The sequence below is a fragment of the Cherax quadricarinatus genome, chromosome 17, assembly GCF_038502225.1.
Source record: "Cherax quadricarinatus isolate ZL_2023a chromosome 17, ASM3850222v1, whole genome shotgun sequence".
In the NCBI taxonomy this organism is placed as follows: domain Eukaryota; kingdom Metazoa; phylum Arthropoda; class Malacostraca; order Decapoda; family Parastacidae; genus Cherax; species Cherax quadricarinatus.
In genome coordinates, this window is record NC_091308.1 from 4,945,519 (window position 1) to 4,958,563 (window position 13,045).

Sequence of the window (13,045 nt, forward strand, 5' to 3'; positions counted from 1 at the left end):
GGTGTTTTTTAAACACACACATATATTTTTTTTCGTTAGTTTCAGAATGATTTTTGCGAAATTATTGCATACACAAATTTTCCCTTGCCTTATTCGGCAAGAACAGTGTTGCCATTTAAGCCAAACTCACAAGTTTTACCTATTCGGCAGGAAATATATATATATATATATATATATATATATATATATATATATATATATATATATATATATATTTATATTTATATTTATTTATTTATTTATTTTCAATCTCCAGCTACTGCAAGGATTCCAACAATTTCAAATTTATAAACAAACTTAGTAAGTTGACAAATTTACCCACACACAAACTCAAATTGTTGGGAAGTATCCTGTTAGTAGGATGCATCAGACACTGAATACTGAAGCCATTCAGAAAAGACTGATGCAAATATATTTGACTTTATCAAAAGTGAATAAAAATTTCACGCTTTTAAACAAAATTATCAGTTGTCCAAATGTATATCTAAATTTCACTCTCCGCCATTGCCGAATTAGGAGAATTTTTTTTTGAATGTTTGGAACCAAGCAGCAGAGAGAGTTTTGGATGTCAGAGTAATTCCAGTGAGCTAGGAATTAATTCTACAGCTTTGGACACGGGTCACCTGCCCATACCAGTTGTTCCAAGAATCTTGTGCTAGTTACCATACACCACCATTGAAAGTTTGAAGCCGATCGAATGAAACCTTCTCATGTTATGAGGGAAATAAAAACAAAACGTTACTGGAAGAAAAATTAAAGGAAAAATCGGGCAGCCACTTAAAAATGTTACCCTGTCGGTGCTAAAAATATTGCTGCAATATTTAAAAACTGTATGATCCAATAATAATTTCAACCTATTTGAGAAGGATAAACCAGTGTTGAGGGTTTAAAGCCGGTCAGAAGAGGCTTTATCAAGTTGTTGCGCGGAAACCAGAATTGTGAATGGTTCGAGTGCAACTGACTAGCTAAACTGCACGTGCTAAAAGTTCGGTGAATCTTCCCATAGTTAAGTTCAACAGCGTTTAAAATTTGTAATTGATTAGATAACACGTTTTAAAGATATAAACTAAAACCTTAGAGGAAGAAAAGAACATTGTATACCTGAGTATACGTAACATTACAAGAAATGTATATATTTACTGTCTTTATTGGAAGCTGTTTCGCCAGTCAGCGGCGTTTTTCTTTTCAATTCCATATGAATCGACTCTGGAATAAAACCTCTCGAAAAAAAGGTCTTATACAATTTAAATTTGACTTCCTTTAAGTTAAAAACCAGGACAGTTAAGGGCAGAAATAAAAATTTTTTCTGTTTAGTCCCAAAACAGAACAGTAACAATCCAAAGCTTGTAACAGATTTTTTTAAGGAATTTTGGCTCCGATTAAATGAAGCATTTATAAATTATAGCCTGGAACTCAAATTTAAATTTTTCACAATTTCTTCGAAGCAAAATGCATCTATAGAGTCCAAATTCATCCTAATAACCATCTAATCAGGAAACATGTGTCTGTTTCCTTTTTTGATTCAGAATAAAAATAAATTAACTTTCATAATATTAAATAGAAAACAATCGTCACATTACGATAAGACAGATATAGAGATTTTTTTTTTTTTTAGAAATATATCATGGACATGTGTATAAGAATGTCAGATAAGGTTGTTAGTGAAGAAAACTTAGGGGGATTCACGGCCTCGTGGACCTTCACAACAAAGTGGGTAATTTATACTTTGACCAACAAAGTGTTGTGACCAACACTGTTATGGCCAACACAGTGTTGTGGCCAACACAGTGTTGTGGCCAACACAGTGTTGTGACCAACACAGTGTTGTGACCAACACAGTGTTGTGACCAACACAGTCATGGCCTGCGTCTTTGAAACTCCTCTTGATTTTTTGAACCTACTTGCTACTGTAAACCTCCTCTGCTCCTTTAAACTTCCTTTGCTTCTTCGAACCTTGTCTGCTACTTTAAACCTCCCCTATTTGAACCTCCTCTTTAAACATCTGTTGCTCTTTGACTTTCCCGTGTTTTATCAGAGCTGCTTCTGTTAACTTCTTATTTTATAGCACTTTTATTTGTATTTTTGAACCACTTAACCCCCCCCCCCCGTCTTTTCCTTTAAACCTCCTTCCTTCTTTGAGCCTGCTCTACATCCCCTTCTTATTTAAAATTCTCTATGTGAACCTCTCCTGTTTTATTGAACCTCCCTGTTTTATTGAACCTCCCTGTTTTATTGAACCTCCCTGTTTTATTGAACCTCCCGTTTTACTGAACCTCCCCTGTTCTACTGAACCTCACCTGTTCTACTGAACCTCACCTGTTCTACTGAACCTCACCTGTTCTACTGAACCTCACCTGTTCTACTGAACCTCACCTGTTCTGTTGAACCTCACCTGTTCTGTTGAACCTCACCTGTTCTACTGAACCTCCCCTGTTCTGTTGAACCTCCCCTGTTTTACTGAACCTTACCTTACTAAATCAAACCTCCCCTTGAATTTTTAAACACTTCAATCTTTTCCCTTTTAATCTCTCCTTTGTTTTTTTAAAGCTACCCTGTTCTTTTGAACCTCTCCACCTCCTTTAAACCTTCCCTTCACCTTTCAGCCTCCCTCTTCACCTTTGAACCTTATTTTCAGCCTCCCTCCTCTGATCCTTCGATTTTTTCCTTTGGTTCTTTAAACTTTCTCTGTACCTCCTTTCATTTCTGATAGTTGACAAATGTAAGAATATTAATGGTTGAAATTGTAAATCTCTGCCTGACCTGTGTGTTTGTGTGTACAATAGTAAATATAGAATTTTCCATATTTGGATTGCTTACATCACTGTGAATATTGGTATACACAGAAAAGCCAACAGCAATGTACCAGTGGACACACAACCGAGGCAGGGTTTTTTTTTTTTTTTTTTTTTTAAGGATTTAATACGATATAAACAATTTACGTTGCAGACGTGAGGTAAACTGTGTATCCAATCTATATATATATATATATATATATATATATATATATATATATATATATATATCTATATATATATGTCGTGCCGAATAGGCAGAACTTGCGATCTTGGCTTAAATAGCAACGCTCATCTTGCCATATAGGACAAGCGAAAATTTGTGTATGCAATAATTTCGTCAAAATCATTCTGAACCTAACGAAAAAAAATATATTTCACTGTATTTGTTTAGTATTAAATTATTGTAAACAAATCTAAAATATATTTAATTGGGTTAGGCTAAAATAAATTATTCTTGTTATAATAAGGTTAGGTAAGTTTTCTAAGATTCTTTTGGTGCAAAATTATAAATTTTTACATTAACATTAATGAAAAAAAATATATTTTTAAACGTATAAGAGAAAATTTTAAAAAGGACTTAATTTTAAATGAGTTCTTGCTAATTGACCAGTTTTACATATTCGGCACGACATATACATATATAGATAGTGTGGTAATACCTGTGGCTTGCACGCCCATATCGCGATAAGACAATGATATCGCTGGCGCTGGGTGACATGATTGCATCACTTACATAAGGTACCAAGAGAAGGACAAGAAAAGATAATTACATTGTTTTGGAAGAGTGATGACTGTACCATGAGCAGAACTTCTCACTGTTGCTTTATAAAGGATGTGGGGGAGATGCTCAAAAGAACCCTTTGTTTTTTGAGGGAAGAACATCAAAGCACCTCAAATCTGGCTTACAGCCAGAGAGCTATAATTATCTTCTTACTCGGAGATAATTATAGGATACCTTTTCGACGGTGTTCTGTAATAGGTAGCTACTAGTAGTAAGTCTATGTAGACCCTGCATATGAATACGGTTACACAAGTATATGTGACTGCAACATATATACATAGTATCTTCAATGTGAATTTCCTAGGATAACATTCGTAGTAACATATATGCAAGTTTCTTAGGATAACCTAAGGAAGTCAGGCAGAGTGACTTATCGCCTCTGAGGTCCTAGTGTTATGAGTCATTGCAGTATGATGGGAGATGTGAGTAGGTAAATAAGTAGGGATCTTTATAGATTATCTTCTCTGCTAGCACTTTCTTGGACGATCTCTGACGTATGGCAGTATAGGGCGACAACTAACACGTCTGATTTGTATAATAATGTAAGGTTAAATAAAGCTTGAGTGTGTGGATAACGAACTGCTTAGGTAAAATAATTCTATACGGCACTAGATTGACGTCAATTATATGCGGTATCGTGTTGACTACCGCTATTCATTATTATTCTGTAACTAGCTTTCTATAAACTTCTGAGGTTCATTGCTTCCCTCCCCCCCAGTAAGGGAGAGTGAGGAAACGAGTGAAGCTTGAGTAGTGGACGACCCTTACACTCCTCGGTGACACAGCCCGACGCTTCATGCTTCTGCCTTGCCTCAGAGAGAACATTTTCCATTCCCATGTAGCTTGTTCTGCATTAAGATCGCCTATTGGCGATTGTACTGCTTATATATATATATATATATATATATATATATATATATATATATATATATATATATATATATATATATATATAAATATATATATATATATATATAAATATATATGCAAACAATCTCAGACAGGCGATCTTAACTATGCAAGACAAGCCACGGGGGATGGGGGTGGAAATCTTTACCTCAAGTACTTTCACACTTCTCAGTGCATCATCAGGAGCTGTGCAATGTAGCAAGGCAGTAACTGAAGGAGTGAGGGGAAGTATTCTCAGAATAGCGCAGTCCGGGTTTGTCACCTGCCGCAGCTTCTCTTTGCAAATGTCAGATTTTGCCTTGTTTAATTATGCCTTTTGTATTTAATTCGTCAGAAAAAAAATGAATATCCATTATCCGCCTTTTCCCCTTATACTTATGAATTTCGTTTCATGTTACCACTAGATGGTGAAATCCATCACAAAGTTTGTGTAGACTACATGTCCATTTTGTTTATATTCCATCTCTTCCAATCTTTCTCCGTGGCGGTTTAGTAGGCTTGACAAACATGCTCTCGGCCGCCATCAATATTTGATCGGATTGAGCAAGTCATGATTCTCCATAACGTTTGTGGTTGAGTCTTTCATGCAGAATTTTAATAAAATATGTTAAGACAAATGTATACGTTCATAATTTTTATGTAATTTAGCCATTGAGGAAATAATTATTAGCTCATCATTTTTTTCCCTCCATATTCCTAGAATGAGTAAGAGATGCTTAATAAAGCTATGAATTTTTTAAATTGGTCGGAGGGATGATAGAGGAAGCCATCAATGTATGAAGTTTAACAGGGGGAATGCACTGTAATCAGAATATCCATTGGACTTCTGTCATCAAACTTAACTTCGAGATGAACCACAGATTTATTCTCTAATTATTTTTCATACAGGATAAGTTGGGATATTGTTATGTAAAGGAATACTACAAGGTGCAGGAAATATGAGTAACCAAATATAGGAACTACTGTATTGTCGTGTCGCTTAGTGTTAAGAAACTCACCTCCCTCTGGAATCCAAGATTGTCGTAGACACCCGACATGTTTCCTCACTATTCTGTCACTTCTAGGTCGTTGTGCTGGTATAACTGAACATAGCCACTTGTGTGGGATTATGGTCGTGTCGTGGTAGTGGTGTTGAGGATGATGATAGTGATGATGGTGGTTGTTACGATGCAGAGGCTACAGACGTCTTCATGCTTCTCCCGGCACTCTACTGCACCAACGGGAAGACAAATTCTTTCTGTGGTCCAGTCACTATGACATCAGGTTTTTCATTCAGTGAATTACGGTCCTCGGTAGGCAATTCTTGTTTATAGTATTCTGTATACAGAGTTGTTAAAAAACTGAGATTAAACTATAAAAAAAATAAAAAGTAGTCTGAATTTCTAATTGGGCGAGTGATTATCCTAGGAGAATTAGGGTAGTGCTGGATCCAACTGAATTATTACGAGAATAGTGAAAAAAAGACACGTTTGCATAAAGTGCTTTTGAGACAACGTTTCAATATGTTAGGCTCGAAACGTTGTATCTGTATTCACGGTAAGTAATACAGCGAATACAAATCGCACGTATAATTACTCTCTTACTAGTACATGTGCAGCGCTGTATAGCCCTTGTGGCTTTGCGCTTCTTTTTGATTATAATAATAATAATACTAGTATATGTATGCATGCAATTAGTATCTGCATGATTTGATAAAGATCTCATCAGTTCGAAACGTTGTTCCAATGAAAGCTCTTTCAGCAAACGTGTCTTTTCACTCACCGATATCCGAACAGTTCCAGTATGTATGTGCCCTCCCGTGTCTGTGTGAACTCGCGTGCACTTCACTCGCGCGTGTGTGTGTGTGTGTGTGTGTGTGCAGCTCACTGGCCAAAGTATGTGTGCTGCTGCGCTGTGATACCTGGGAACAGCTGCTACAGACCCAGATAGTGCCACACACCCATTTTTTCCCTCTTACAAAAACAATTTTTTTTTTTCGTTGAGAGACCACTTTTTCGTAATTCTTAAGATATGACCTCAAGGTTGTTTTTTATATGACTGAAAGTTTAAGTTCATCAAGGTGATCAAAATTTTTTTAACGTATATGTAAAGTAAGCATTACCTGCAAATATGCACTTATCAGAGCTTTATCAAGTGAGTAACCTATTTGAACTATACCAAACCTGATCACTGAATAATATTTTCTAGTTAAAGATTCAACTGAAAGCAGAAATATTAATATAAAAGGCACTCTTTTATTTCTGGGTCATCAACTAGGATATTACTCCATATTTAAAAGAGGGTCAGCAAAACATTAATTTCTTATGAAATATAGCTGATTGTGACGTAAGTAGCCAGTGTGTGTTTCTAATTCTGAACACTGTTCAGTCACATGCTAGACCAAGGCTACTTCTCTCCACCCCATTACCAACTGTACTAGCTAACCATCCCCTCCACCTTCCACGTGAAATACTACTTCCTAGTAGATCCCACACCATCACAGCCATTCCATAAAGCAGCTGCTAAGTTATCACACACTCCTGTTAAATCCTAACAGCTACCTTTCCTACATAGCTCGGTATCCTGCTACATCATTCTACATCCCGGCATCTACTACCACATAGCAGCTACCATGCCATACGACCTGACATCCGAACAGGTACCACTCCATGATAGTTCTACCTCCTAGTAGCTACTATGCTACACAAATTTACATCCTAACAACTACCATTCCTACATAGTTCTACCTCTTACCACGCCTTTATAATTTCACCTTCCAGTATTTGTCACACCATCACCAGCCAACCTGCCGTCATTTTCCTGTATCTCAGCTGCAACGACATCATAGTCCTACTTTCTAGCAGGTCAGTGTCGTAATAGTTGAACCTTCTACCAACTTAACACGTCATTCCACCTTCCAGAAAAGGATGCAGTTGAGTAGAAGGATGATAGCCTAAGTTCATACTGTGTAGATATAAATCTGTGAACATACATATAGTTAAAAAACTTGGACTTTTTTTTATATTCGGTACAGTTATTTTCGAATGCCTCGTCTGATCAGCTTCAAACCTTCATCGTATCAAATACTTCACTAATACACCTGTACAACAGGGTAATATATTAAATTTCATTCATCTGAGTTAGAGCTGAGATACGAGTATTATTTTAATGTTAATAGGACTACATAAAATTATATCGGATTACACATGACTCATAGATATTAGAAATCCCTCTCTCTCTCTCTCTCTCTCTCTCTCTCTCTCTCTCTCTCTCTCTCTCTCTCTCTCTCTCTCTCTCTCTCTCTCTCTCTCTCTCTCTCTCTCTCTCTCTCTCTCTCTCTATATATATATATATATATATATATATATATATATATATATATATATATATATATTGTAGAAAATACTGTATATATTTTCCGGAAATACGGTAATTTATAGGATAATAGATGCCTTATATTGTATTTTTAAAAGAAGTATGTTATCGAAAAAAAGAAGAGATACTCGCCATCTTGGTTTTGAATTTTGTACAAACGTTGGTGTAATGGGAAGAATTTTTCGTGCTCTAGAGGTTAAAATTGTGTTGACACCTCTCAAATAGGAGGCGAAATTGTTGGATGTGCATTCCTGCATAACTTGAGATATCAGACGACTGGACAAGACAGCTCCAGGAACCTCAGATAAGCTCTCTAGATTTGTGTGTAATTCTGGCCAGCATTATTTTCATAGATTTAGTTAGAGTGAGGTTTTTTGAGTATGATACACATTAATCTCCAGTCAAATTGGTGAGTGATATTAAGATATATTTTCTTTCTGTTATGTAATTGTGTATATCTATAATTATTCTTTAATTTTTAATATACAGTCCACAAATTTATATATTTACCAGTATTCCTGGTGTATGTATATTTCATTTAATTAATAGGTCCAGAGCAATTTGTGGTTATGACAGTGGTAGGTATCGAAGGGGGACATTTTTTGCGACCTAGGTGTCCCAAATTCCTACTTGTCTATGTAACATTGATAAATAATAATTATCTTTGTTATCATTTACTGTTATGTACATAATTAGTTACATTCAGATAAATGCAATTTTCCAGATTTAATTTTGCCCGTTGGTCCTTCTTGAACCGGAGGTAATTAGTGAAGTCATTAATTAGTTAATTACTAATAATTATATGTGAAATGAGAGGAGGTGGATGTTAAGTTCACAAATTTATTTAATGTGTAGTGGATTATAATAATTACAATATTAATTTTGATAAACTAAGCTCAAGTCTGGCTAAGTTTACATTAATTTGTATAATACTAATTTGATAAGACAATTCTGACCAAGATTTATATCAGTGTATGTGTAATTGATAAGACATGTGTGGATAAAGATTATATTGTGTATAATATTAATTTTGCTATGCCAAATTCTGGCAAGGATTTATATTTGTATAATATTAATTTGATAAGCCAATTTTGGCCAAGATTTATATCAGTGTATGTGTAATTGATAAGCCATGTGTAGCTAATTATTAATGTGTATATTAATTTTGCTATGCCAAATTCTGGCAAGGATTTATTAATTTGTATAATATTAATTTTGATGAGCCAAGTTTGTATTAATGTACATTTAAAATTTGTATTATACATGTAATTGCTAAGCTCAAGTAGCTAGGATTTATTCAGAGGTAAGTTGTATCAGTGTTGTAAGTTGTAATCAGTGTTATTAATAAAGTTGAATTTAATACATTGCATCATGGCTGGAAATGAGGAAATTAATATAGAAGACAAACATATGGAATATAGAGTAAAGAAAACATCAATACAGGCTAGAAAAGTTCATGTAACCAAGGCATATAATAAGTGCTTGGAATTAATGAATCAAGAAACTGTGAATACTGATGATTTAAAATTGTATTTAGATGCTTTAGGGAATAGATATGATTCATACAAATTATATTACAACAAATATGAAGGAGATTTATTAGTAAACTGTGTAGATGAGACTGAAATAGATCTCATGATTAATCAGTATTATGAATTAGAGGAAAAGATTCTTTCTTGTAAAAGTCAGGCCTTGAATAAATTAAAATGTGTAAACCAGGCAGTTAATCAGTCTGCTCCAACAAATAATATGTCTTTGCCAAAACTCCCAGAACTATGTTTACCTGTATTTAATCCTGGTGAAAATTGGGAGGAATTTTGGTCAATTTTTAAAGCAGCTGTGCATGACAGGAGTGACCTAGCCTGTGTAACTAAATTATTTTACCTCAAAGGACAGGTAAAAGGAGATGCTCACATACTCATACAAGCCTTTCCCAATGTAAATGACTCTTACAAGGAAGCAGTTGACTTGTTGAAAGTCACTTATGGTAATATAGAACAAAGTAGGTTGGATCTAGTGAATATCATTATTAATTTAAAATCTCCAGATCATACTTACAAAGGTTTACAGCAGTTTAGAGTTAAACTGGAGAGCACTCTCAAAACATTATGTAATAAATATAATCTGAAGGAATCAGACTGGTTATTGAGTGCCATTGTACAGAATAAATTAAACTATAAAACACTTGAATGTCTCTCCAACAAATATCACAAGGGTTATTTTGGTCTGGAGGAAATAAGACTAGGTCTACAAGAATTAATTGTGCAGTTGCAGACCAGCCAACCAACTCATTTTAAACATGCAACACATAATAACTCTGAGGTATCTGTCAAGTTTCACAAAGGGAAAAATTATCCCAATGTTAATAATCAAAATTCATTTCCTAAAAAGAGTTGCATAGGTGCATATTAAGTAGCAGGAATCAGAAATAATGCTTCTCCACAAGGTAAGAGGAATAAGTACCCTCCTAAGAGTAGCACAGTTAATAGGAAACCAGTCAAAGAAAAGAGAGATTGTCTTTTCTGAAAGGGTACTCATTTTTCTAAGAATTGCAATGCATACAATTCATGGAATGATAAAGTTGAAAGATTGGAGGAACTTAACAGATGTATCAGGTGTTTGGGTAATCACAATGTAAAGGATTGTTATGCCAAATTAAACTTCTGTTATCAATGTCACAAAGGAAGACACCATATAGTCATGTGTAAGGGTCTATATGTTAATGTTGATAATAATGATAATGTTGACAATCCTGACACAACAGTAGCTATTGTAAAAATTGCTGCTAATCTTAATAATGATGGTTTTGCTGAAGTAGCCTTACCTGTGTTACAGGTAAAAATTGATGATAAAAGGCATAAATCAAAAAATGTGACTGCATTATTGGACCAGGGATCCCAGCGTACTTTCATAAAACGTAAATGTCTTGATGGTATGAAAGTACAGATGGGAGATCCCACAACTTTAAAATTATCTGGTTTTCTCTCGGATAAAAGGTCTCAATTGTATGACACTGTTTATGTAACTGTCAGGTTGGGCAATGAGAAAAAACGTGTTAATGCAGTAATTGTAGATAGACTTCCAGAGAAAATAACTACAGTAGGGCTTAGTAAAGCTACAGAAAGACTTTCACATAATGTAAATTTAGCACCTTCAGGTGTAAGTGATGATTCTGTAGGCCCAATAAATATTTTGATAGGTAGTGACTATTATGCCTCCCTTGTAAAGGGTATGGTAAAGAAATGTGGTGTCACCCTTCTAAAGACTGCAGGAGGCCATGTAATGTATGGTAGGATTCCTCGTAATAATAATTCATGACTAGAGGAAACTATAAATACCATAACTGTGTGTCTTACTCATGAAATCGTGCCCCAGTATAATTCTTCCATAGAGGATGGTGTTGAGTCAGTGCATAAATTGTGGGAATTAGACAGCATTGGAATAAATGTAAATGAAGAAAGTCCAGACGATTCTTTTACTCAGGAACAATACCTGAGAGATGTAAAATTTGAATCTGGACAATACTGGGTGCGACTTCCGTGGAGACTGAACCATCCAGAATTGCCCACCAATTACAGAATGGCATATGGACAATTAAAGGCTCAGCTCCACGAACTGAGTAAGACACCAGAATTAACTGCCTATAATGATATAATTGCTGAGCAGTAGTTAATTAATAAATTTATAGAAGAGGTACCTCCTGAGCAAGCCAAAATTTATGGTCACTATTTGCCACATCACGGAGTGAAGGATTCTAAGACCACTCCTCTGAGAATTGTGTTTAATTGTAGTGCCAGGAGTAACAAAAATGTACCTAGTTTAAATGACTGTTTGATGACAGGTCCGTCGTTGACGGAAAAATTAGGAGATATCTTATTAAATTTCAGGATGAAAAATTATGCCTTTACGGCTGACATAAGTAAAGCTTTCCTAAGAGTGGGTTTACAAGAGGCTGACCGGGATTGTACCCGCTTCTTATGGTCTGAGAATCCTATTGACCCACTTAGCCCTCTGAAAACCTTTCGCTTTAGGAGCGTATTATTTGGTGCTACATCCAGTCCGTTCCTACTTCAAGCGACGATAAATGCACACCTTAAATGTACGGGAAGTCCATTGAGTAAAGTAATGAGCAAACAATTTTATGTGGACAATTTCCTGGGTGTGACGTCAACTGAAGAGGAACTGTTAATGACTTATGGAGAGGCTAATAAAATAATGCAAAGTGCAAATATGCCTCTGAGAGAATGGAATAGTAATTCGTCCAAATTAAAGGACAAAATAAGTAAAGATTTCCCTGGAGATGAAATGCCAAAATGTAGTATTGGGTTTAAATTGGGATACTGAGAGAGATTTGTTAATGTTAAAACCTAATAATTACAGTATGCCCAATAAATTAACTAAGAGAGTTTTGCTTGCTGAAGTTTCCAAATGTTTTGATCCACTAGGTTTAGTGTAAACAAATCTAAAATATATTTAGTTGGGTTAGGCTAAAATAAATTGCGCTTGTTATAATAAGGTTAGGTAAGTTTTCTAAGATTCTTTTGGTGCAAAATTAAAAAAAAAATATGTTAATATTAATGAAAAAAATATATCTTTAAACGTATAAGAGAAAATTTCAGAAAGGACTTAATTTTAAATGAGTTCTTGCTAATTGACCAGTTTTACATATTCGGCACGACATATAAATATATATAACGGGTTTGTTTGGTAGTATGGTAGCGGGTAGTAAATGATACGTCTTCGGAGGCTTCTTCGTTTATTCTTAAGTCGTAGTTGGGTTACACAGGCTTGTGTGTTGTGCCCATGGCCCGGCCAGGGCCATGCCCACGAGAGAGAGCTGGGAGGCCTTGTGTCTTGCTGCTAGGCCGCTGTGTGAGTGAGGGTGAGGCAAGTCTGGGCATACTGAGGTGGCAACGCCTATAGGTGGCAGCACCAGCATGACGCGAAATATGAACTAAGCTGGCAGACAGCAGGGGCTGTCTGCACAGACAGTACAGGCTGTCTACATACGCTCGGCCACCTACCGCGCGTCGTCCCGACGCGACAATACTGGTGGTAAAAGAAACTCGGTCTCTCTCTCGTAGGAACAGGGCACAGAACACAAAATAAAAACATATATATACATATGGACATGGAAAAAAAACTTCCTACAGGGAGGGAAGAAAAAACATGTGGGGTGTGCTAAACATCGTGGTCATAGGCAGTG

At 35.6% G+C, this 13,045-nt stretch overlaps 1 protein-coding gene and 1 long non-coding RNA gene across 6 annotated transcripts in view; one reads left to right on the top strand and one right to left on the bottom strand.

Moving 5' to 3' along the window:
• LOC128686255 (protein white) overlaps positions 1–6,405 on the bottom strand; it is a 50,149-nt gene extending 43,744 nt beyond the window's left edge. For 3 of the 5 annotated variants that reach the window (XM_070085752.1, XM_070085753.1, XM_070085749.1), the window contains exons 1-2: positions 6,247–6,405; positions 5,484–5,802 (exon numbers count right to left, since the gene is read on the bottom strand). In XM_070085752.1, coding sequence (XP_069941853.1) covers positions 5,484–5,522 — 39 coding nt within the window. In that variant the 5' untranslated portion in view covers positions 5,523–5,802; positions 6,247–6,405. Of the gene's footprint in view, positions 1–5,483; positions 5,889–6,246 lie in introns of all 5 variants that reach the window. The other 2 variants (XM_070085750.1, XM_070085751.1) reach the window with 2 other exon arrangements.
• Positions 6,406–6,768: 363 nt separating this feature from the next.
• LOC138852810 (uncharacterized) overlaps positions 6,769–13,045 on the top strand; it is a 21,433-nt gene continuing 15,156 nt past the window's right edge. The window contains exons 1-2 of the long non-coding RNA XR_011392092.1: positions 6,769–7,123; positions 7,245–7,328. This is a non-coding gene — a long non-coding RNA (uncharacterized lncRNA). The remainder of the gene's footprint in view (positions 7,124–7,244; positions 7,329–13,045) is intronic.